Source organism: Dermacentor albipictus, chromosome 7 (assembly GCF_038994185.2).
Source record: "Dermacentor albipictus isolate Rhodes 1998 colony chromosome 7, USDA_Dalb.pri_finalv2, whole genome shotgun sequence".
Classification (NCBI taxonomy): domain Eukaryota; kingdom Metazoa; phylum Arthropoda; class Arachnida; order Ixodida; family Ixodidae; genus Dermacentor; species Dermacentor albipictus.
In genome coordinates, this window is record NC_091827.1 from 16516246 (window position 1) to 16543037 (window position 26792).

The 26792-nt window shown below is 45.8% G+C and overlaps 1 protein-coding gene across 1 annotated transcript; it reads right to left on the reverse strand.

Annotated features, from left to right (window-relative positions):
- Positions 1-2497: 2497 nt before the first annotated feature.
- On the reverse strand, positions 2498-14785 carry LOC135914403 (zinc finger protein 84-like). The gene is made up of 2 exons (XM_065447240.2): positions 14548-14785; positions 2498-5263 (listed from the first exon to the last, which is right to left on the reverse strand). The coding sequence occupies exon 2, from the start codon at positions 4956-4958 to the stop codon at positions 3285-3287; it is 1674 nt and encodes a 557-aa protein (XP_065303312.2). The 5' UTR covers positions 4959-5263; positions 14548-14785; the 3' UTR covers positions 2498-3284.
- Between the last annotated feature and the right edge of the window lie 12007 nt (positions 14786-26792).

The following is a 26792-nucleotide window of genomic DNA, read 5'->3' on the forward strand; positions in this document are numbered from 1 at the left end:
ACCTTTTCCTGCACTGTAAACCATCTAGAAGGTATCTAATTTCAAATAATTTGTATATTTTCATTATTTTGTAAACGATAGTTTTCCTAGGTTGACAATAGATTGCTAAATTTCAGGTATAACGTTTTTTACTCATTGCACTAGGGTGCTGAAACAACAAGATCAATTACCCCTGAAAATTTAATGAAAATTATTTGAGCGCTTCAAAAGTTGAACCTTCAGCCTAGCACCCCTCAAAAGCCCTCGAAATTTTTTGGTCTACAAGATTTGTTGTGCATTTGTATGAATAGCAGTTAGAAAGTGCCACCCTGACTCACCGGTGTATGTGTGTGCATACCATGCTCCGTAAATTAAAGAATTTGAACTCTAGGCTTAACTTTTTTTCCTATGTATTATGTCAGACAGCTGTGTCAACAAACTTTTGCCCTTGATTAATAAAGTGAACTCCACAATTGCCAGAGTATGCAGCCTCTATTATGAAATGTGCAGGAAAACGGCGTACATGGCTCCATGACCATCTTGACTGGCCCATGGTGTGCACCTGCCGACGAGACGTTCATTTGAGGGATCACCAGCTGCTTGTGCGCAGGCGTTGGTAAGAGCGGACGCGAGAGAAAATCTGGGGGCTTTTTCTCCTTGAAATATGACTACCTAGGCACTACGGAGGAGGTTTTTAGCAGGCGTTGCCCCTAGGCGTGCTGGCGTTGTGGAGTGGGGTCATTTGTTTACGCTCGGACACTGGCTACTGGTGTGGTAAAATAGGTGAAGCAGTGGGCACTGACGGCCAATTTGGCAACCGCTGTGTCGGACAGACTGTCTCGCGCCTGCGGCGCTCGTGCTAACTCAATCTTGGTAGATCATAGCTTTCTTGCGCCTCAGGGCGATGTGCCTTGTAATTTGTAAATAACATCACAGATGTTTCTGTGGGAGCAGTAGCGACCGCAGTAGAGCCCAAACCATCAACCGCAACCGCGGTTGAACGAAGTGGGTGAAAGGCCGCCAGTGACGATGATTGACTCGGCACAAGCGCCGCAGGCACAAGAAAGCCTGTCCGACGTACTTTCAGAAGTGAAGTTCTGACTGATGTTGCACAAGTCATGGGGTGTTGTAGTGCTGAACTTAGCGTCACAAGTTGGCGGCAGGAAGTAATTATATTTACTCAATCATGTTTTTACTAAGTATAACATGTTATTTCGCATTATTGGCAGCATCTCCAGGACACCAAAGCTAGAACTCGGACTGGTCCGTGGGTCGGGGCTCGTAGAGGCCTGTGCGTGCCAGGGGTGTATAAGATCGGCTGTTCACTATCGCGGACAGACAATTTTCGACTTATGCTAACTGATCTTGACCTCACAGGTCAGAAAGGCCTTAGGATTCAGCTGGCACTGCTCCCCAGTGTCAAAAGCCTACCTCCATGGGCTCGGGTGTAGCACTGGAGAGTCGGGAGCCAGAGAAGGTGGCTGTATTTCCAGCACAGTTTTTGTCAAATATTCCTTGTACCAAGCCATACATTTGCAGCAGGACAGGGTCGGGTCAGCAAGGCTATACTAACATCTCGCATCAACCAGAGATAGCGCATACCAGCACCAGTGAATTGCATCGCTCTAGTAAACACCTGAAAACTGCATGTCCTCTATGCACTACGAGACAATTATTTTTAAGCTCTACCGAGATTACCTTGTCCTTTTTTATATTGCACATGATCCAGAATAGGCTGCATGGGTACTGCTGTAGTCGTGGCACTTTGTGAATCGCACAGTTCTCCAACTTATATTGATGTTATCAGCACTTTGCACATTGAGTTTCCCATGACAGAAATGTGAGCTATGCCCATATTGCTGGCTTTTGAAACATCTACTTGAGTTCAGAATGAATAGCCTGACTGGACAGCTGAGGGAAGCTAAGCTGACTCTCATGCAAACACATTCGGTTAAGGTGAGCACTAGGTCGTGTTTATCTCCATTGCTTGCCTTTTTGTTATGCACCCAACTACAGTGACCACTTGGTCAAAGAGTGCATCTAGAATGACTGGCTTTCTAATTTAACAAATGTCTGTTAAGTAGGTTATAGAAAATGAAAACGAGTGTGAGGACCATACTAAGAGTGCATGTGCCATTATCCATGTATTTCTTGTATGTTATCTGGGGGGGAAGAAACAACACTGAAAGGGCTAAGAATGCATAAAAATTAAAGGGCTTTCAATTCATGAGAACAATGTTTTATTATGAAGCAATTTTCAAGGTTCTCAAACGTCTGCACAGATCTTTACGAGCAAAAAAAAATTCATACCAGTACATTTACGTCACTGAAACCAATTGAATCATAGCAGGAATCAAAAAGCACATAACTGCATACTTTCAATTCCTGAGAAAAGGTTGTTTTAACTGCATTACATAGCAATAGTAAATAGCCACTCAAATTCTCTTTTGAGTGTTCAGCACAATAAATGCGAATGAAACATTACATGCTATTAGTGCAAGTATTGAAATATCAATAATTAAAACCCAATCCCAAATTTTATTTAGTGCACAAAACGAACTCTCACAACTGGTTTAGTAATGAGCAGTTAAACATTTCAATGCAGAAATTGTCTGCAACAAAAAGCTTAAACGTAATGAAAAGTGATGACTTACTATGTTTATCCTAGTGTAGAACTACACATGTACACATGCTGAGTTTCCATGAAAAAACTAAGGAAAACATGAAAAGCTAGAAAGAACAATGAGGAGTGCACACAACTCAGCGCTGCTGCACCGCACATGTCACGTGCACTATTGAGGTGCCTATTGAGGTGGCTGTTATGTCCGAAGGTTTGGCGGTAGAAGTGGCACTGAAACGGTCTCTCGCATATGTGGGTTGTGCATGTGTCAATTCAGTGTGAACTTCTGCAAGTAACTGAGGACATGAAGAGCCCTGACATGGCGTCTCCCCGAGTGGATACACAGGTGATCCTTCACTACAGACTGTATGGACGAGCAGGTGTTGGTTCAGTGCAGACTTCCACAAGTTCTCAGGACATGAAGGACCCTGAAACAGCCTCTCACATTAGTGGAAGTGAAGTTCAGTGCGAACTTCCATGAGTACATCCGAGTACATGAACACTGACATGGCCTCTCGCTGAGTGGATGCACAGGTGGTCCTTCAGTAAGGACTTTTGAGGATTGCTGAGGGCATGCAGGGCACTGAAATGACCGCCCGCCTGTGTGGATGCGTGGCTGCTGGTTTAACGCAGACTTCCACAAGAAGTTCTCACGACACGAAGGGCTCTGAAAGAGCCTCTCACATCAGTGGTAGTGCAGGTGAACCTTCCATGTTGACTTTTGTGAGAAGCTTTGAGGGCATAAAGGGCACTGATATAGCTTCTCTCCTGTGTGGGTACGCAGGTGCTGGTTCAGATGACCCTTTTGTGAGAAGCTCCGAGGGCACGCAGGGCAATGGAATGGCTTCTCTCCTGTGTGGGTGTGCAGGTGCTGGTTCAGAGAAGTTTTCTGTGAGAAGCTCTGAGGGCACGAAGGGCATTGGTATGGCTTCTCTCCTGTGTGGGTGCGCAGGTGCTGGTTCAGAGAAATTTTCAGTGAGAAGCTCTGAGGGCATGAAGGGCATTGAAATGGTTTCTCGCCTGTGTGGGTGCGCAGGTGCCGGTTCAGAGCACTCTTCTGTGAGAAGCTCATAGGGCATGCAAGGCACTGATATGGCCTCTCACCTGTGTGAGTGCACAGATGTTGGTTCAGAGTACTCTTTCGTGAGAAGCTCCGAGGGCACGAAGGGCATTGAAATGGCCTCTCACCTGTGTGAGTGCACAGATGTTGGTTCAGAGTACTCTTTTGTGAGAAGCTCTGAGGGCACGAAGGGCATTGAAATGGCTTCTCTTCTGTGTGGGTGCGCAGGTGCTGGTTCAGAGAATATTTCAGTGAGAAGCTCTGAGGGCACGAAGGGCATTGAAATGGCTTCTCTCCTGTGTGGGTGCGCAGGTGACGGTTCAGATGACCCTTTTGTGAGAAGCTCTGAGGGCATGAAGGGCATTGAAATGGTTTCTCGCCTGTGTGGGTGCGCAGGTGCTGGTTCAGATTACTCTTTTGTGAGAATCTCTGCGGGCACGAAGGGCAATGGAATGGCTTCTCTCCTGTGTGGGTGTGCAGGTGCTGGTTCAGAGAATATTTCAGTGAGAAGCTCTGAGGGCATGAAGGGCATTGAAATAGTTTCTCGCCTGTGTGGGTGCGCAGGTGCCGGTTCAGAGCACTTTTCTGTGAGAAGCTCATAGGGCATGCAAGGCACTGATATGGCCTCTCACCTGTGTGAGTGCACAGATGTTGGTTCAGATTACTCTTTTGTGAGAAGCTTTGAGGGCACGAAGGGCATTGAAATGGCCTCTCACCTGTGTGGGTGCGCAGGTGCTGGTTCAGATTACTCTTGTGTGAGAAGCTCTGCGGGCACAAAGGGCAATGGAATGGCTTCTCTCCTGTGTGGGTACGCAGGTGCTGGTTCAGATTACTCTTTTGTGAGAATGTCTGCGGGCACGAAGGGCAATGGAATGGCTTCTCTCCTGTGTGGGTGCGCAGGTGCTGGTTCAGATTACTCTTTTGTGAGAATGTCTGCGGGCACGAAGGGCAATGGAATGGCTTCTCTCCTGTGTGGGTGCGCAGGTGCTGGTTCAGAGAATTTTTCAGTGAGAAGCTTTGAGGGCATGAAGGGCATTGAAATGGCTTCTTGCCTGTGTGGGTGTGCAGGTGTTGGTTCAGAATACTCTTTCGTGAGAAACCTTGAGGGCAAAAAGGGCATTGAAATGGCCTCTCATCTGTGTGGATGTGCAGGTGTCGATTGAGAGTACTCTTTTGTTTGAACCTTCGAGGGCATGAAGGGCACTGAAATGGCTTCTCTCCTGTGTGAATGCACAGGTGTTCCTTCAATGTAGACTTCACCGTGAAGCTTTTAGCGCATAAATGGCAATGAAATGGCATCTCACCTCTGTGGATGCACAGGTGTTGCTTTAGAATAACTTTCTTGTGAGAAGATCTGAGAGCGTGAAGGACACTGAAATGGCCTTTTGGCTGTGCGAGTGCAGGAATGTGCAGTGTTCAGCTTGAACGTTCGCGAGAAGCTCTGAGGGCACAAATGGAATTCAAACACACGCTGGCCTGCATGGATCCTGGTGAGCACTTCAGATCAGTCTATCCATCTCAAAGACACAGGAGTTGCAGCGGTGGTGGTATCCTTCATGTAAGTGCACCATCTGGATTTGCTGGGTAGCTGGTATGCTTCAATGCTGCACCAAGAAAACAAAACAGTTCACCTGAGTAATGGTGTTCACTTATATATAGAAAGCTAATTATAAAATGCCGAAGAAATGAAATTACATAGTAGTGGTAAAGATCAGCCTTTTCTTCATTCAATGTCTTGGTAGTGATTTAACATCAAATCAGAGCACAGCAGGTCAACCATATCGATTTGGAAAACATGAATATATTTTTATGATTGCTCAATGGCCAAGTTTGTGAAATTTGCGCAAAGTTTTGCTTAAAACATTTTTTAACTAAGATATAGTGAGAAGACTAGGAGCATGGTATTAGTGCAAGCTGCCATTGCAGTCAAGTTCGACAGCCGAAAGATTCAGTAATACCATCATGGGCCTGATGACCAAATTAAGAACAGCAGCACTTCATCTCAAACTAGGTTTCACGGTATTGTCTGTTGTGCTAGATAGTTACATTTATGAAATTTATTTATAAATGCTGCCGACTCATTTGAGTCCAAGGAGGAATGAATGTACAAAAAATGTAATCAACGGACAAAAACACAAACATTGGAAAACAACATTATAGCCAAACAATACAAATCACAAATATGACAACATATCTACTTTCAACAACACTCTTAGACTATTCATTCCATTCTTAGTCTGAGAAAAAAATTACTATCTCAGGGTGTCTACCAACCGGGAATTCTCAGGGAACTTGTGCTTTTATCAGGGAAAATTAGCTGTGACTTTATTGAAAGGAAATGAAAGTCGTGTTAATGCTGGCTCCAGTAACAGAGGAATTGCAACGTATCGTCATTGACGCCGTGTCATCAGCACGTGGTATTGCCAGAGTAGTTAACGACCGATTTTCCAGGCGTCCGATTTTTCGAACATGCCCTATAATTCGCACGGCTTTGCGGCACCACCACGTACCCCATATAGTCAATGTCTATTGCCCTGACTGCATGTCTCAAATGACATTAATCAAAGCCACCACTGTCGCCATTTTGATTATCTCGCCGCCTCGAACCAGCACTCTTGCACGCAGATCCGCTGGCAGCCGTAGCCATCACCGCGGCAACGTTAGGCCTAACTGCTTCTACGTTCGCTATTAAGCTTCTTGCCGTGCGGTGCTGTGTTTTTCATTGAAAGAATTCGCCGTTGTCAGCAACGGCACCGACTCCGCCTTTGTAATCCTCGCGATTGGCTTCGAAGCTCGCAGAGCACAATGCGTTGCGTAATGCGTCTCCGAAAGTTAGCTTTGCCTTACTACAGCAGTGTTATGCGGTGAAGGAGAAACGTGGGAAGGGGCAATTGTCATGGGACACAGTATGTATTCCTTAATTATACACGCGTGCACCCCATCTCTTGTTACAGTACGAGCACCGATATGCCTAATGAGTGTACTGGCAAGCCTTAAGAGCTTTTCCGGGCGTGCCTGTGGCAATTTTAGCCCTTAAAGGCAGTTAAAGGCATGCACTCATTTTTTCGGACTGCCCGATTTTTCGGATGTTTTTGCGGCCCCTAGGGAATCCGAAAAATCGGACGTTGACTGTACAACTGACCAAGACGATGCTTCAAATGATCCATGGGGTGAACGCGTGGCAGGAGGAGGATGAGAACAGAAAGGACCGACGCACGGAGGAATTAACGGGAAAGGAAGCGTGCCGCCGCCTCTTTGAAGGAGCTTGAGCTCAAAAAACAGTGTTGGCTGACACCGAGATGTAGGTGTCCCTCATTGAAACCAAAATAAACTCTTTAAAGCAGTGAAAACCAACACTGAGATGTTGTGTATGTACTGAGAGTATGTCGGACAGTTGAGGTTGAATTTCCAGCTGCAGAGAGAATCTTAGTCGTGACAAAGTTCAGGCCTCATACCGATAAGCTTGCTATCAGTTGATAGAAATAGCTCATATTCAAAACGATTTACTTATGCATGCATCTCCTTTTCACGCGTATTTGAAGATGTTCGACACAATTTGGAATCGGTTTTGCCATTTTTTTCGCTATGCCCTCTATTTTCTTTTTAAATAAAATAGATATCACTCCTTGCTATTCAAACTGGATTTAGTCATTTTTTGTTTCAACATGCTTACTAGAGAGTGACAGCACTGATCAACATGGTGTCAGCCTGCCTGGATTTAGTTACTTTTTTGTTTCAACATGCTTACTAGAGTGACAACACTAAGCAACATGGTGTCAGCCTGCCTTGACATAAAACAAAGTTCTGGCTCATTCAGGGTATTTTGCAAAGGTGCTCAGGGAAAACCTGGAAAACTCGGGGAATTTGGAAATGTCAACTTGGTAGACACCCTGCGTATCTATAAGCATTATTCACAGCACATAGGTCCTGTATAATTCTACTGTGGTACTGACAAATGCTGGCACAAGAAGCAGTACACAGGTAAAATTATTTCATAAGCTGGACTCTGTTGTACGCTAAATGCAGTTGTAGCCGATCTAGCGCGTCTTCCCTGTAGCTATTCAAGATGGAGTACTCAGCATCTGCAACACACTATCAGTTTTTCTGCAGCATTTGCAGATGAACCTAACTTCTATTTGCTGTAATAATTCTAATTTAACAATATTTTATTGGCACATGGATCCCGCAAAGCTTATGCATATTCATAGCTAGGTCTGACAGCATAGCGAACGCCCCTATACATTTACCTGTATGGGGGCTCCTTTGAAACTGTGACAAAAGTCCATAAACTTCTGAGAGCGCTCATGAAAATGCTTTTAATATGCTTGTCCCACCTCATGTGTTCTGTTAGAATTACCTCGAGGTACTACTAAGTAGAAATTGTTAGGTGTTGTTACCAATAGGCGTAAAGGTGTCTTCTTGCTGCTTATCTTCATAACACAGAACTAATTAATGTTCAAGCTCATTTCCTACCCTTCACACCAGTGGCGAATATTATCAAGGTTATTGCTGATCTTAGTTTCATCAGCTTGTGATTTAACTACTGTGCACAATACATCCAACCATATTTGCTATGTAATTGACTATTAGGAACAGAGAAGGTCCCAAGAATGACCCCTATCCTATGCTACACCTGTCGTAAAAGGAAATGCCTCAAATACGATTGCCGACTTTGATGTACTGAACACGGTTTTCAATATAGGCTTTGATAAAATGCAGATTTGGTGTCTATTTGACTGCGTAAACCTTCATGGAGCTTTAAGTTCAGGCACTTAATCAAAGGCGATGGAAAAGTCTAAAAAAGTACTGCCTCTATTTGTTCCCTGTTATTAACTGCTAAGTTGTTATATGAGGCAATAAGCTGAGTGACAGTTAAAGCCTTCCATAAAACCATGCTGGACTCCAAACAGCATGTCTTCATCTAGGTATTGTTTAGAGTGCCAACAGATCACATGCTCTAACCTGTTGCTGCAAATTTGAGTCAGTCAGACAGGATGATGATTTTGCATGTTTAGGGGATGCACCCACAGTGTTGGAAGCAGGTGTATTTGGTAATGAATGGGTGGACACACAATAAGCTGTATGGCAAATAATAGTATACACTGCAAATACTTGACTGGCAGTTTCACGGAGGATATGTTGTTGTTCAAGACCAAGAGCCAAGCTAATAAATGTTCCACAGTGGCCTGCAGCAGCCTTCATTCGATGATATGGTACACATCTCTCCGAATGGCACCGACTGTTTTTACAATGAGTCACTTATTGCTTGCGGAACCCATCCGTTCACTACAACTTTCAATTGAAACCATGAAGCAGTCCTTTAGGGCACCAGTTGGAGTGCTAGAGAATAGTTGAGGCAGTGGAGCACAGTTTATGCTGCATTGACGAGAAAATGTAAAATACTTTGTGCAGTGATGGAACAGCCATTTGACTTTCTGGCGCAGATCTTAGCATCAGCAAGAAGCTGATTTTGCACAGCAACTAGCACTTCTGGCGCAGTGTCGAACCTACGTCAATCTTTCTTTCATTTAGATTATTCAAGGGAAATTCGGCACAAAACCTTATAGTGTAATTTTAACTGAAATAGGCAATTAATGTAGCTGACACCTGTTTATGCGCATAAGGCATTCGGGATGAAAAGAACCCAACTTTTAAAATAGCGGTCAACCTTTTGCATACATCACGGTATAAGGCTGTTTACTGATGGTATTTCTCGGTACTCTTTAACAATTGGAAAGTTCCATCATCAACAGGTACTGACAATATTAACTCTAAATTACTAAAGAATACTGTCTCTGAGCATGTTTTTATTCCATGTTTTTCATCAATCTTTATTGACTGGTCAGATTCCACAAGATTAGAAACTGCCCGTCATACCGATCTTCAATGACGTCAACAAAAACATGGCTGAAAACTACCAACCAATATTGGTGACGTGTATATGCTGTAAAATTATGGAACATTATGTCGCGGTGCCACAGGAGGGACAAAGACGACGTTCACCAACAAGACGTGAGAGACGACGGAGTGGGGCTAACCTAACGTTCGGCCATACTGATTTTACCGGCCATATCTTCTGCAGAGTAATCACGGTTCCATTTAACCTTATATCTCTCTGGCGCTCTTTGGCCACACCTGGCCCTTGTGCCACTAAACAACACACATCCATCCATCCAACCTTATATCTCTGTCCGTTTCATTTTTGGTGGAGGTGCTGGGTATAGCAAAAGACGGAACTCTGCAGCGGGCTTGTCCTTGGCCGTCCTACCATGCTGACAGACGACCAGGCCTTGCGAGCATCACTGTCGGGTCCCATCGGTTGTGTGCAGCGACGCGTTCGTATATGCCAAGCTATTCTTTGATGTTTACTCTGTTGGTGCCGTACTAGAAAAGGTGCTGGGGTCGCACAGATGGGTCAAGACTGACGGTTGCGGTGTCGCGGATGCTGACGGCCCAAGTGCGCCGGGTGCCGACGGCAAGCACGGTAAAAGTTCTGAGAATTTGAGAGCATGGGAATTTTGGCAGAAAAGGACAGTTTAGAAAAACTGAATGCTTTCATCAGTCCTTGAACTGTTTCAAAGCAATGTTGGATTTGACGGTGGTCGCTATGAGGTAGCCTTCTCATGGAAAGAAGATTGTGAGTAGCTAGACAGCAAAGAGAAGCTTTAAAGCGAGTTTAATAGGGATTTTGCAGCGGAATATGGCTCTACCATTAAAATTTATATGAGGGCATGCCTTGCTGAAGGTAGACTGTAAAGAAGTGGTGCGCCATGTCTTATATTTATTACATTGCACATCACGCTGTCGTATGTAGTGAGTCAACAATTACAAGAGTATGGATGATCTTTGAAGAGTCAGCATATAGACCTCACTTGTGTCACCGAATAAATGCTTAAAAAGGACCTGATCTTCCGACTGACTTTGTTGCTCCTCTCATACCAAACTGCTTTGACTGCCGATATTTAAAGAAAGATCTTGGCAGATCGAACCGTAGCTTGATATCTTTGAAAGCGATAGCTTGTGCATTACAAGAGACGACTGCAAATTTCAGTGACGAAAGTACTCCTCAACCCCCATAAGACCTTACACAGAAAGCGGTACACTTATACAGGATAAAGACTTCCTCAATCATAAGACACAAAGTGCTTAACCTTGACTTTGCAGAAACGTGCGAAAGCATAACAGTATAATGAGAGACGTGCAGCAAATGTCTTGTTGCCCCAAGAATGGCTTATACCTACTATGGGATATTGGCCAGCAAGTACGCAGCTTTACAAGTGTTATTAGGACCGTTAAAAAAAAAAAAACTTACCACATTAGAGTGTAATTTCAGACACGCCCGCATCCCATACCTTTTTCCTTCATCGCCATCATGAAGATATGCGCACTGATGTTTTATAAAGTGTTGCTATGTGACACGCAAATGCTGACTTGCATGAGTTTATTGTCCCCTTTTTAAGTATGCGACCATAGTTTAATGGGTAGAGCATCGAGCTTCTGTTGCTGGGGGCACACTTTTAATCTAACCAATGAACGTTCTTGTTTATTTTATTTCTAGTGACAACGAGACATCCAGTGAGCCAAGCTGACCATAAATGGACAGAAACTGACAAACTGCACAGTGGGGGAAGAGGCAAAGAAAACTATCACTTTAGAAGCCTTGCTACAATCGAATATCAAGAAAGAAGAAAGAGATACTGTGCAGTAAGTTGAGAATAAGCAGACAGCTCTTTGGGACTGCAAGAAGCCTATTCATGCTAAATGTCATTCTGTGGCAACACATGATATCTGTGTAAGGCCTACTATAAGCGACAGTCAGGCAATTAACTCAATCTTTCCATGTACTTGGCCTCCGCATTAGACCTGCAAGAGGAAGAAGCACAACAACCCTACAGAAAAGTCAGCGCCCCGACTGAATAGATGGGTACGTGGCTGAGGAAATGGCCATCACAGTCTCACCATGAGCTAATTGCTGCAGCCAATGAAACCGCCATTCCTGCTCGAAATAATATGGGACCCTGTGACACAAGTTTTCACAATTGCCTCAAGATCTGCACTTAGGTTTCTCCAGACAGAACGCAAGCCATGCAAGAGGTCGGTTCTGTAGACGGTATCAAGAATATTTGACCCCCTTGGAATGACTGCACATTCCAGTATTTAAGCGAAGCTACTGTTATAAGAGCTGTGACAATGAAAGATTGGTTGAGACAGCAAGCCGCAAGAACTGTAGAAAGTGGGAAAACTGGTGCTCAGAGCTGCATCGCATTCGTGCTCAGGCCGTCCCTTGTTGGGTGGATGCTGACCAAGAAAATGAAACCATTCAAGTGCACATGTTTTTTTAATACCAACTAGAATACTTTGGAGCCTGCACATTTTTTCAGGCATTTTGAACATGAGCGCATGTCCGCAGCTTGTGTAATGGCCAAATCAAGAGTACCAAATATAAAGAAGATACTGCCACCGAGACTGCAACTTTCTTGGTACATTGCTAGAATCCAGGTTGGTGAAGCTCATGATTAGCTCCCTCAAAGCATAAAATAGGTCTAACCTTTTTGAACCAATTCTACAGTCACGCTGCATTGCACAAGAGGATCACCATTCTAATGGCAGCATTTCGTTCGCCAGCAGTGTCAGAAATTCGATGCAACGCTCACAAAACAAGTGTACTGTTCAACAGTAATGCTCTCAAAGGAGGTTTGAGTGGAAGCTTATTGCAGAAAAGGCAGCATGGTAGGGAGGCTTTTGGGAGAGGATGTTAAGAACTGCAGTTCCAGCCTCCGAGAAGGTTCTCAGCAAGGTAAAACTGATGCCTCAAGAATTTGGGATAGTGTTGTATAAGGTAAAGGCAGTAATGAAATGCAGGCCTCTCACTTAAATGTCCTCGTCACCAGAGAAAATAGAAGTAGTTACACCAGCCCATTTCGCTAATGGTAAGCAACTGAAAAGGCTTTCTCTATCACAAAGAAGAGACAGACATTTCAGTTCCGAAGTCCATAGTGATGAGAGGATGCTGTCATGGCACAGTTCGTTGAGCAATTTTGGAAAACATGGAAGGGAGCACCTACTGAGCCGCCATTCTGCACACCATGCAAGCGTTCAAGCTCAAGCTTCGAACAATATAAATGATGGAGCTTGTGCTTGTTTATCAAGATTAAGCATCATGACTGCTATGGAAGACTGGGCAGATCGCAGTGGTACATTGAGGACGTGATCAGAACATAAAATTTTATCTGTTGAATTAAGCTTTCAAACAACTCTGTAACACACATAGACCTGTCCAGCATTTCCTTTAATTGAGCTCTTATCGACTCAGCAGACTCAAACTACACGCCTTTCAGGGGCATAGGATAGTTAAGAGTTTTGCTGCTTCTTGCGCAAGCATAACCATCATTCTAAGAAAACTAAGAAGAGGGACAGCGTTCGCCATGAACTCTCTCAGTACTATGGTTGATTTGCTTGAAAATTGGTCCTAGCAATGGCCATGGTCATATTTCGTACCCTTTCCCCTTCAGGAATGACAGAATATCTGATTTAATTAAAGAATTAGCATACTTAATAACAGCAAGTCTGCAGAACTAATTGCACAAAAGGTGTCATGGATGCTACTCAAGCTACAAAAAGCCTGCCTAAAAGTGTACCTGAAATCAGCGTAGAGAATATGCAGATGGAATGAGCCACCGCTTTTTACTAAAACAAGACTTTAGCTTCTTCGTCCAGTTTTTCTAAAACTTATATTTTGGCTGTCTCATTACAGGCCTTACGCTAACTTGAATCAAAAGGATATCAGCACCATACAGTCAAAATGAGGACAAGCAGAGCTCTACAATCATTGTCATTACATGGCGATGAGAAGAACTTAATTTAGGACCACTTCCCAAACTGGGAAAGCTACAAGCTTGACTATGAAGGTACAGACGCCAGCTCTATCCAATACACAGATGTTGAGCGGGCGTTGGACAGTCATGACAGCGGCTGGCACTATCCTGCTCTCCAAGATAAGTATTCTCCACTGATATACGAGCAGAGTGGCTGAGAGGCACAATCCTGGACTGCCAATCTGTTGACTGTGAGTTAATGCCCTTCTAGCAGAATGAGAACATTGCGTTCTTTGTAGTTTCCTTGCAAATGATTTTGGGATAATAGTGATGGGCAGGCGGAGGGTACCACTAAAGATCAAAACAAGCAGGGGAGTTCTACATCTCCTTGCATGTTAACATTTTGTACAGGGCAGCCTGCTTAAGATGAATTTTCACACACTTCACTAGCGAAATAAACTCCACTGCAAGCGGCAGAACTGCTGGCACAATAGTCGCAGCAATGAAGGCATGAAATCAGAAAATAATTTTTAGCACTTCCTTCAAAACTTAAATAGCTGACGAATAAGTGTCGCAACAGGTGCCATTGGATGACAATACAGTTAAACCTTGATAAAGAGAGGTCGGTAAGATCGGCATTTCGTTAGATCAAAATTTAGCTAAATTGGAATTCAACCTTTTCGCTAAGTACTGTCGCCAAGCGATCCTTTTTGCTCGGAAGGGGCGTAACGATTCGACTTGACTCCGTTTCCCCATTGTTCCTAACATACACCAGCGTGCCATCAACTTGCCTAATCGCTTTTTTCCCCTTTACATTATATATGCAGTAAAATCGTCTGACCGGTTTCACGTTATTTTTCTGGAAATTTTTCGTTCTCTTCAGCTTGTCGAGGGCAGCTTCTCTGAACCTCAATGATGGAGAGCGATCTCTGTGTTGTATCCCATAACGAGCGGCGAAGTCCTTTATATATCGCGCCGATCGAGATCGCTTGCACGATGCTAACCGGCCTTGCTCACAGGCGAGAGGGTGTTGCATTTAGACAAGGCGTACTACCGCTTCTACCAGTACTCACGCTTGTCATTTTGCACACGAGGTAGGGAGCAAATGGTCTTCGAATTGGCAGAAACAATCAGCAGCACACGAGCTCACACCAAAAATTTGGTACCGAAACCACAGAACACCTATACAAACTTAGAGAAGGGAAACTGTACCTTCCACAGTGCTACGGAAATAAGCGTAGCGGTGGCGTCGTGAACTAAAGTATGTGACCACGGGTGGCGCTGTACAACAGGAAACGGAAACGGGGTTTTGCACACGCTTTACTAGCTGTTCTGTGGCTTTACTGGGTTTCTGGCTTCTGCGCCTCGACCGTGCTCCCGCCAGTTTAGTTGCTATGTAGCAAACGTAGCGCCTATAATAAGTAGGCGCTACGTTTGCCACACAGCAACCAAACTGGCGGGAGCACGATCGAGGCGCAGAATACATGTAGCGCTGAGTCATATCGAGTTAAGACACACTCTGAACTGACTTTTAAGGGCATCCCGAGCTGTTTTTCGTTTATTACGCCGCCGTTACGCCGAGTTGTGCCGCCGCGCTCCAGCTTTTGCATTTCGTGTAGGGCTACTGACAAAATGCGGTTTCCAGGTGGCACGATGGCCTCGACTGGAATAAACGCACACGACACCAAAGATTGAGTAAGCCTGAAAATATTTTATTTGCATTTTACAAGTACAACAAAAAGCACACGTCTACGCATCCACACAAACGCGGTTACATAGTCAAGAACATAGACAAGAAATGGCTCATTAATAAGGGTAGCACAAACGCACCAGAAAGAAGACCTAAGCTACAAAACGTACGGTCGGCTGCTAAGTATAATAATTTCCCTGTCACCGCGTGTCACTTTTATACAGCACTACCAGGCCGGGTAGTTTGGCGGAAAGAATGCAACAGCTTACGGCCGTCAGCTGCCTCTGTCATAATTATCCTAATCTCCGCATCAACGTCGTGCAAGTCCGCATACAGGCATCTGTATCTGAACCATATATGTGCCAGCTTAATACATGTGTAGTGAAATTATGACAACCACTGCGTCTTATCAAACGTATTGGTTTTGCAAATGCGCATTACAGCTGACGGAACGACATACTGTAAGTGAAGCACAAGAGAACAAGGACAAAAGGAGGATACAACACTTGAAGAAATGAAGAATTAGTAGGCGTACAGCAAACAAGCGATGACGGAGAACACACAATGATCGGGTGTTCTGTGACATCGCTTTGCGTATTTACGGTGTTATGGAGACCAACGGCATAAAAACGTACCTTCAAGCGTACTCCCTCAACCTCCGCCGCATTCATCATGATAATCAACGCCTAAACAAAATGAGGCACTATTTTTTGCCAAGAGTAGACCTTTTTACAGCAAGTTTATGTAATGACTCGCAGACGAAACCAGCATGCTTTCGAAAAAGTTTTACCGCCGTAGTATTCGAACGCCAACGGCCAGGAAACACATCGATGCCAATAGGCTGTCGGCTGTCGGTGGTTAATCAAGTACAAAAACCTTGACGCTGTGACTAAAAAGCAGCTTCAACAATCAAATTTAAAAAAAAAATCAACTGCCTATTTGCCTGAGGTAACAAAACATCTTTAGACACCTCGATTGTTTATGTCAATGGTTTGTGTAAAGTAAAAAATTCACCATGTTTAGCGCCCCTAGCAGAGAAAGCACAAATTAAAGTATTCGACCAAATTACAGTAACTCCACTTGCGCGCTTACGCTGAAACGCGCCTCGATTGATTTTTCGCCCTCTGTGGCCATTTGTTGAACTTGAGAGTGTACGGGGCCTGCCGAAACGCGCGGATTCGGCGCGATTGGTGCCGATGTTGACGGACCATTTCATTTGGGTGGGAGGCCCCATTTTCTTACTCCATACAATACTCGGCCCAAACGTGTAGAGAGGTGTAGAATAATAGGTGACGTCGAAAACGCGCGGCGTCTAAATTACTGAACACCTATATGTCGTACAATGGTCACGCCAAATCCCTCACGCCACCTGATCCTAGGTGCATGGAAAAGCTGGCCCGAAAATGGGGGAACCGCTAGGGCGCCGCCATAGAGTTTCCTACAAACTCTATGGGCGCCGCTATATATATATATATATCTATATAGTTCACTATAGGTATACTATAAGCGCCGTCTTATGGCCTTCGAGATTTACCGCGGCGCGCGCGGGGGTAAATCTCGGAGGCCATGGCCGTTTTATAGAGTTTCTAAATAAATACCCTAGAGGGAAATGTGGCGCTTCTGTGTGTGACAGAGGGACCTTAGCCCGACTTCACTTCCTCACTCGCCGGCTACGCGGGCGGGCCGGACTAAGCACGCGGTGCAGCGTTGGTGTATTCTGTGGTTCGTTGTTGGCGGCGAATTTCAGCAAGCATGTCATCCTTGGAACTGTAGCCTTCGCCGAGTTTCTTAAGAATATCAGCTGACGATGTCGACGTGCTGCGTACCTGGCTGCATAGGCCGCTATCGGAACGATGTCAACAGTTTGGCGCACCACTTTTTCTGTGCTCCCAGCAATGCGATGCTTCGCTCGGCGTGAAAAAGAGCGATTCCTCGTGTCGACCGGGAACAGTTGTTGTTGTTGTAGCCTGTGATGCGTGTGGCTCCTACGCACGATGGGGCATTGGCCAAGAAATGGGTGGATTATTCGAAATTAATATGGAGCATAAATTTCCTAATAGCTATTAAAATAGCATTGAATAGCGCAGAATTACCTGTTAAATGAAATCAGCAAGGTCATATTGAATGAGTAATAAAAAAACAAAAAAGGAATTTAGCAGGGCATTCGTTTAGATTCCGTAAGGAATGTTCCGACAGCGAAGCGTGCACCCCTGTGGCTGAATCCCAAAGTGGACGCTCCGAACGAAAGAAGACCGGGAACACTCTGCGAAATCAACGGCTCGCGCTCGTGCCATTGCTCCCGCGTTCGTCGTCGTCTTCCACAGCTGGCTGCATGGCCGTTCATCTTTCCAGCGCAGAATTTCGCTTCACTTCTGTCGTCGTAATGGGGAGGCCGCGTTTACGGGGGTATGAGCCATTGCTTAAGGGAGTATGAGCCACTCATGGTCTTACGTAACGGAAAGATTTAATTTTGAAGAAATTTAATTTCAAAGAATCACAAGCGGCAAATCGCAGGCGATGGCTGCTAACCACGCCGCCGAGTAAACTCGAGACATCGAACGCAAGCGACAACTGCGGACTGCGGGCATACCATCAGTGACGTCGTTCTCTCTCGCAGCCGATTGTGTGTGTAACCTCATAACTGAGAAATACTTTAATGAACCCTCGGGATTAACCCACTGCTAAACACAGGGGCCGCACGTTTCAGCATCGCTGATTAAGCATCTTGACAGAGTGAAAAATCCGGCTTCTTCTTTTTGTGTGTGTGTGTGTGGCTTGTGTGTACAAAGACCGACCTCATCTTTCTTTTTGTAGCGCTTCTTTGGCGTGGTGACAAGCTTCGGTGGGGATGAAGATCATCCTAAAATCACGCACTTTGGCCAGATATTCAGGCTCCTGAGCCTAAACTGCGCGAAACGTTAAGACGACAGGAAGAAACACACGACATTTAGAGACGCAGCTTCTGCGCTTCGCTGTATGCGTTTCTTCCTTTCGTGCAGTTTACCCTTCTTTCAGTATTAACGAACTGGGGCGATAAATCTTATTGCTGTAGGTGGATATCGCTTTCTTGTGTTCTCACTAATTCGGACAAGGGGAACGCCAGCGAGGGTGAAACACGCACCAACGGCGGCCCGTCCGCACGAGCTCAAGGCTGGGACGAGGCGTCTGCAGTGGAGCCCGATGGAACAGCGTTGCCCTCTGGCGGCTGTCACAGAAGTGGCGACAGCGGCTGTAAGCGCGCGGGCGGGGAGTTTTACAACTGAAGCTAGTCTGGTAACGTTGGTCCCGGCGACGTGGCAGAAATATTCCTCGCGTGTGTGCTTGCTGCATATCCGAGTTGTAGCCGATGACAGTCCGCCGGTTCTAAGTTTCGCCAGCCAAGCTTCACGCAGCTCCTTGCCCTTCGGCTACGTGTGAATAAGGAAGGCGGACACCGGGCTCCGTTGCGTACGTCCTGCACTGCGGCACCGAGCAATAGCCTACCACGCTGGACACCTCCAAAGGCAGCCACCACCTATTATAGTAGTTTCAGATGTCAAGTTGACACCCAAGGCGGTAAAGCCCCACCACTTAATCAGAACCGCGGCGCAGGTGGAACTTTAAACTTTCGTTTTCAGCTCGCTTCCGAAGCAGCCGACGTGGCCGCTGTGTCCACGTGATCCCTCATGCCACGTCACGCCAATGGTGGCGCCAGATTTTCCAGTGGTGGAGCTCGCCGCCAATATCTATAGCTGATAAATGTATCTCTTCTCTAGTAAACAAACTAAATAAGACTCTTGACCACCTAATGAAATGGTGCAATGACAACGATCTGGTCATTAATCCATCTAAAACGAAATTTTTAGTATTCCATTCGCACCAAAAGTCACTAATTATTCATCCTTCGTTAACCTTATGTAATCATTCCATTCCGATTAGCGACTCCGTTTCATTTCTAGGTGTTATCCTAGACAGCCATCTGAAGTATCACCTGCACATCAATCATGTCAAGCTGAAGTGCGCTTTTGCTATCCGTGCGCTTATCAAGGCAGGGCACTATTTTTCTACTTGTGCTTTGCTTTCACTCATTCACACATTAACTACACATTAATCGTTTGGGGGTAATACATATCTATGTTATTTGGCTTCAGTTCAGCATATACAATATCAAGCAATCCGTATCATCACCCACAGTTCACCGCGCTCTAATGCTATCGGCCTGCTTGAGCAGTACAATATTTTATCTATAAAAAGATTATTCAACTACAATTTAGCAATTATGTTTTATAAATTGCTTGATTCCCAGCTGACCTTTCCATATATTCAAATCAGCTCACTTAGAAATACAAACCCTACTAGGTTCTCTTCTAATTATAATTTTTTGTTACCATAGTTCGCACTAACTATGGTAAAAAAACATCTACATTCGTTACCATAACACTTTGGAATCGTTTTCCTGCTTCGCTTAAAATACTACCTACATTTCAGAGTTTCAAAGCTTCGCTAAAATATTGTCTGGTAACCTCTGATAATTTTGCCCAATAAATATTTGTAGTTTCATAGTCACCTAACTAATAAGTATCACCCATTCTTTTTTTTTTCTTGCACTGTTCAAATTGCGCCACATTTTTTTCTCTTTGTTCGTTCTCTTTTTTTCCTCTTTGCCTTTAACAATTGTATAATTTTTGACACTTCCGTTGTTATTTCTGTAACACTACATCGATTAGAGCATTGTTTGTTGGGTTTTCCGTTCATTATCATTTGCTTTTCTTGCAACTAATATATTGTTATGCTATCCACGGTTATGCTGCCAACAATTTTACCATTCTGTTGTAGTTACTAACCCAGGGTCCCGTTTACAGTATTATTACTTTGGGACCCTCGTCTGTATATTCCATTTATGTTCCTACGTTTTGCATATGAATAATTCAACTTCAACGCCCCCCCCCCCCCTTTTTTTTTAACCATCGTCGTTTGAACAACCTCCGGAAGGCGTACGCTAGTTTTGATTTCAAGGAACATGTGCACTCCTAGCGGTTGCCGGGTATCCTAAGATCTGGTGTAACGAAGTAGATGTTCGCATTTCTTGCCGCTCGCAAGTTTTTAGAAATAAACAAGTTTTAGCGAAGGGCAAACACATCCTTTTTGTTTAGTTATTGTGAATATGCGGCAAGTGGGTTGACTTCGTGCGTCCGCCGAGCTTGGTCGAGCTTTCCTCCTCTCACCCTTGCCACTCGCTCAGCGGTATCACAAGTCGGATCGAGCTCGGTCACCTGCTTCGGTTATCGTGCGAAGTATGAACTCGGGAAAGATAAGACAAGAGGCGTACAAGGAACGGAAGACGGTCGGGCGAAGACGGCTAAATCGGGCCGTCACGTCTATATAGAGCGACTCTGCGGTGTTCTAACACCGGGGTTACTGCAGCTCTGCGAAGTTTTTCAGTTTTCCTAACGACAACGGGTAAGTGCGAATATTTCACACTGTTTGCTGAGCAGGTAGTCATGTTGTTAGACTAAACCATCTGTGCATGCATTAGAGCAGACTGGTATAAGAGCAGTGTTGCTCGACTCGTTCGTCATGACAGCAGCCCATGTGCTTCCGGTGAAATACTTGTAATGAAGGGCTTGAGTGCGTGTTTGTCGGGCTATACATTTTGTTCACTCTACTTTGTCGACATATAGAGCCAAGGCTAAAGCATCTTATCAAATTTTATCACATTTAAAGGGCAATGGCGGCAAAACGATGACCGCGCGTGATTCCTTGTCTGATGCACCACAACCAAGATATCGTACTGGAGAAAGTTTAACCTGTCTATTTTTTTTTCGATTTCTTTTTTCTGCAGATTGGTGCTTTCGTACACCGTAGGGGTCAGTCTTTATCCCGTACTAAATGTGTGAATAAAAACAAGAACGTTCCGACTTTTACTTGTGTTAAGTTTTGGCTGTCTGAGAAATAGGCCAGCGTTAGTTGACCCACTTCACAACTCACGAACAAAATTAACGAATGATGGTGCCAGCAAGTTATTGTCTTTATGCTAGCCCCTACTATATCTGTGGAGCTGGTTGAGCTGTGGCCCTAAACTTCACCACATGTTAAGAATTTCAAAGCGACTATGCCTTCACAAAATGACGAAATGTAACATTTTAGCAGCGAATTTCGGTAGCTGACGATGGTTTGCTCAACGTTTTTAGGTTGGTTTGCTGTATAAATATTTCTCATTATAATTGCTTGGCGCTGGTGTGTACTAGCGATGTCCCAGTGCTATAAAAAAATGAAAATCACGCAGAGAGTCCTGTGAGAGTTGCCTAAGTATGCGTAAGCATTGTACCACTTGCTCATTCCACGCAGCCCGGTGTCATCATCGATGTTGTGAAACTTGATACAGCGAGTACAAACGACAGCGCAGCGGCGACACGAATTGGTGCGGACGGCGGCGCAAGGAGCATTGATGACGCAAGCAAAGTATGACAAGTGGCGGCGCCAGGTGCGTTGATGACGTTCCAATCGTTATAGGCTGTTATCGCTCTTTAGCGCCTTATCCATCCACGTGGAACCATTATGAGTCGTGGCCAAACGTACTCGGGCGGTGGTTTCGTATAGCACCACAGTGCGGGTCGAACATTGAAAGCGATCTGCGACGCCGACGAAGAGCGCCGACTGCTGATAGCTTCGCGCGCTGTGTTCTCGCCGCTTACTTATGCTATCTTCGGCTGCTCGTTTCTGAGCGCTCTGGAGCGCTCTCGCGAGCGGCGTTGTCTTCGGCTGGTTGAAAGAGGGTGCGCGTCCTGCGTTCGGCTGGTTCTTCGCGATTGCTCTCCTCCATCTTGGAGCGCTCTGAGGCACTCCGAGCCCTGTCGTCGGAGCAGTCATCGAGATTGAAACGTCATCGCAGCGCCGCGTCGCTGCTGTTGGCGACGGCCCACCGTAACCTTGGCAACCTAGGCCACTGCATGCTGGCGTCTCGACGAACGCTCGTCCCGCCGGCACGTCCGTCGGTTTTTCCGGCAGCGCCGGGAGCTTTGGATAGGCGAATCATCGGACGTTGGCAGCAGTCACGTGGTTTCGCATCGGCAATTTCCTCCTCCGAGAGCGAGTCGCACTTTCGGCTTGCGCACTTGTCCCCTACCTTTGAGCTCGGGAAACGCCCGATCTACCCGACTCTGCTTCGGGGCGTACAGGCGACCAGTCGAAGATACCATTAGTGTTGAAGAGAGATGCGCGGACCCGCCGTGGTTGCTCAGTGGCTGTGGTGTTGGGCGGCTGAGCACGAGGTCGCGGGATCGAATCCCGGCCACGGCGGCCGCATTTCGATGGGGGCGATCGAAATGCGAGAACGCCCGTGTACTTAGATTTAGGTGCACGTTAAAGTGCCCCAGGGGGTCGAAATTTCCGGAGTCCTCCACTACGGCGTGCTTCATAATCAGAAAGTGGGTTTGGCACGTAAATAAAACCCCATAATTTAGAGGTGGCGGGCCCGTATCTTCAAAAGCGATCTGCGAAAGTGGCTGAGTGCGGCGCGTGCTGAGAGCTCCGCGAGCGCCGTGTTCTCGCCGCTTCGTTGGCGTTGAAGCGAGAGGTCAGCGGCACGGAGGTGAATTCGCTCGCTGCTGTGGGTGCTATGTTGAAAGCGGTCGTCTTACAGGACGGATGGATGGAGGGATGGACGGATGGTTCTTGGCGTTGGGTAAGCACGGAAATGCTTACGCATTTGATAAAAGCTTGCAAGGTAAACGAGGCAGAAAAAAGCGCTTCGTAAACACGGCACACTTCAACGAGTTCTGCTCCGATTTCGCCAATGTCGCCGCATAGCCAGTGGACCTGCAAGAGAGCACGACGCATGCCGCCTGCATGAGAAGAGGGAAAGAAAGGGTTGCGCGGCAACCCTACTCCTCCCGGCTGCGTGCCCTCTACCTTGTGGCCTCATCAGCGACGTCATGAAGGCATTGTTTTTTATATCATTTGCATAGGCGTTGTTTAATATAGCATTTATATAAGCTGCGAATTTTCCATGAAACAAAGCCACTTATCTTTGTGTTTTACATATTTAGTGCTTTGTGAATAAATGTACAAATATACGCTGATTTCGAATGATACCGTAACCGCATATCGTTATTCCAATTACGCAAAGCACGCAAGTAAATGTATGAAAGCAAATCTTGCGCGACACTTCTGCCGGTTGCGTGAGACTGTCTATATAGTTTACGCATTTGTATACGCCACATCTTGCTTAAATTACATTTATTTGCCACACAATTCGAACCAATTCGAACACAATCGAACGTAGTTAATATAAATAAAAACCAAAACATATCCTTACGAAGAAAAAAATTTAGCTTACCGAAAGGTTCCATTTCGATAAACTGCTCGCCCCAAAGAAAGCTTAAATTGGAATATGCATGTGGGCGCTTCGCCACAGAACACGCGTCAGTGCGGTCGGAAACTGAAAGCGGAAGTGAAACCGAAAGCAGACCCTCCACCGGCGGCTTTCGTGAATGTCACATCACGACTGCTGCGCATGCGCACACAGTTCACACCGAACACCAGTGGCCAGATGAGCGCTGGTAGTAGTGTTCCGCGTCCCTTATAAGGCAGCATAGAGTTTCTCACTACATTACCTAGAGGGAAATCTGGCGTTGCTGCGCTGTGGTAGGCATGGGAATGCCGGCATATTGTGGATTCGGATTGGCATCGTTCTCGTAGAGACAGGGCACCTTGAAGAGCGCTTGGCAAGTACCGTTCCGTCTGTCACAATGATTCATTTTCTACTAGAACAGCACGCGAAAAAGCTGTTTTAGCTTTATTATTACGCGAAAACATGTTTTGTTTAACTATGAGAACTTGTTATTGTATGTACGACTACATGTTACGTAAAAGTATCAGCGGGCAGCTAAGGTTGGAGGACAGACGACAAGGTTCGCGCTCGCTTTGAAACAGTTGGTCGTCTGTTCTTGCTTTTCTTCCCTTGGTCATGCATCGTTGGTGAGTAAAGATGTAATATGCGTGAATGGAAACATTTTATGAAGATATTACTTTGAGAACTTGTTATTCGCGTAGCCATATCCACGTTTTAGACGAAGCCTCTTACAACACCAGCCAACACGAGCCTCGCAGACACATATACCGTCATTCCCATGACGGCACGGTGCCCCCTTAAGAAACTCCCATAGACGGTGGCGCCAGATTACCCTCTAGGTGTTATAGTGAGAAGCTGTGTGTAAGGCAGTGCCCATTCTTCATTCAACTTCTGTGGCTCCGCCGCTTCGCTCCGGCGGTTGTTCTGTCGCGCGGCGCGTGCGATCTGAAAGGTACGTTCGCAAGCAGCCGCATGTAACTAAAACCACTTTACCATCTGCGTCCGTGGCAGTTTTCATTTATTCCATCAGTATTCATATACGCGGCGGCAGTGACACTTCGTTATATTGACATCGTGTATAAGCACACTTCGTGATATTGAGTCTCAAAATACACGGTGTTCTACGGACAACAAGTTATGTAAAGAGTCGAGTACTACGTTAACCGATAATTTCGTTCTATTAAAGTTAGTTATATTGAGGCTTAACTATACTGATGATTCTTACATCACCATCGTTCTTACCTTACCGACCGCGGACACAGAGCGCGGAAAATACCTATTGTTTTTGCCGTTTCAATATCCGCTAATACACGCTATCGCAATAAACCTCTTCAGAAAGTCGCGCGCCCCTAGCGGCAGCCCGCTGAGGAGCTCAGATGAAAGCGCGCCAGCTCCGCTGTCGTCTGCTACCGCTATGCGCCCGTTATAACGGGCGCAAGCAACATCAAGCGTTTTCTTGCTGGTTTAGGTCAGCAATTAAGTGCTGTGTAAGCTTCCAGAGTTTTCCCCGCAAATATTAGCTCATATCGCTACAAAGCTAAAAAAAATGTAAGTCAACACCTTCTTACGTTGTTTGCTACGTAGATGTACGTTTTCCACTTCAAATTCTTTAAAAAAAAATGGCTGTGGCTTAGCTAAGGTTAAGCCCAGGATGCGAAGCATACCAGCCTTTATTTTAGTTGTTGAACCACTGTTTAGCCTGGTGAACTGCTGTTGCTTGGCTACATTTGGTTCGGCTAGACGAAGAAACAACTCATGCGTTACTCTGCTTCGCTTTCAAGAGTGGAACGCGACAGCGTTCCCGTCGACCCGCCAATGGGCTACGGCGCAGCGACTACGCGCCCCGCATTGGACGCGGTGAGCGTCGAGCAACGCAGCGTTCGGCGCTGCAACGAAATGTGCGCCTGAGCAAGCGACGCACGCCTGAGCCTTAGGAACAGCTCGTTTCTAAGGCAACAGCGCATTCACTAGAGGCGCTTTTGTACCGCTTTGAAGCATCGTACTCGTGGCTCAGTGGTAGCGTCTCCGTCTCACACTCCGGAGACCCTGGTTCGATTCCCACCCAGCCCATCTTGCAAGAGTTGAGCCAAAGCCACCTAGAAAATCAGTCTCTGTAGCACGCCGCAACCTTCGCTTCTCATTCCAACGAGCAGTCTCCAGGAGGCATCTCACCTCGTGAGTGTCTAGCCATAGAGAAAGAAAAATTCCCTTTCTCTATGGTCTAGCAGAGGCAAGCGCAGCTGCTTATATACCGCCGCGACGGCGCGAGTTGGAGCCCCGTTTCTCCCGTGTCGTGACGTCACAGTGTCACGTGGTATTGAAGGCGACACCGCCGCGCCTGAGGAGCTGGGTTGAGCTCTCGTAATATGCTTCGCATAAAAAAACATTTTGCGCTTACCGCAGCTTCGTTCTTGCTCCAATTTTGCAGAGGGATCGATATTTTTTGGCCCGGATCGTTCAATGTAACACTTGCCGTTGTTACTTGCATAGTTTGTCAAGAAAGAACTGCGAACTTGTGTACGCCTGGACCTCTCGGACGAACCCACGAGTAATTATTGTAAGCGAATCTCGAAGGCCATATGTCTGCCGTAGTGCAGACGGCGTAAGTGAAATTACAGTCCGTAGTAAAACAGCTCCAGAGAACACGAGCGACCAGACGAAGAAGAACGACACGTACAGAGGGCGCTTACATTACAGGCGCGTCTCAGACATTGTTAATTACTAGGAGGCCAAAACGAAAGTAAATTCGTAGCTTTTTTTCACAGACCAAGCAAGTAATTATAGTAAGCTTAATATGTATAAATATAATGTATGAAAAACGCCGTTTGTGACTTTTACATCGTCTGCGATGCGGCAGAGCATCGCAGACGCTTGATGCTCGCTTTCTTTAATTGCTCGGAGGTGCGTCTGAGAGGTGTAGGCGAAGCCAAATTCGCAGTTTTTTTTTCTTTACAGACTGGAGAAGTGACCATGCCAAGTGTTACAATGAACTATTCAGCTTATAAAATATGATATTTCTGCAAAATTTTAGGAAGACCGGAGCTTCGGTAAGTGCAAAATCTATTGTCTGCTGTCGTGTGCGTTTCATAATGGCTGCTCTGAGCTTCACCGCAAAGCAACTATGCATTATTGTGAGATTATTTACTGCGCGAAAGTAAAAATACCGACAAACGGAATCCCCAGGAGAGCTCACGAGGTTATGATAAAGCCGATGGTGCGGGATCTCAGGTGGGGTCCGTGGACTGCCAGAGCGTAGCGGGGGTGTTCGTCGTACAACATCGGCCCGTCCGCGATTC

What these genes read in the sequence shown, in the direction of transcription:
- LOC135914403 (XM_065447240.2), bottom strand. Translation starts at nt 4,958, where the DNA reads ATGCCATTTCATTGCCATTTATGCGCTAAAAGCTTCACGGTGAAGTCT.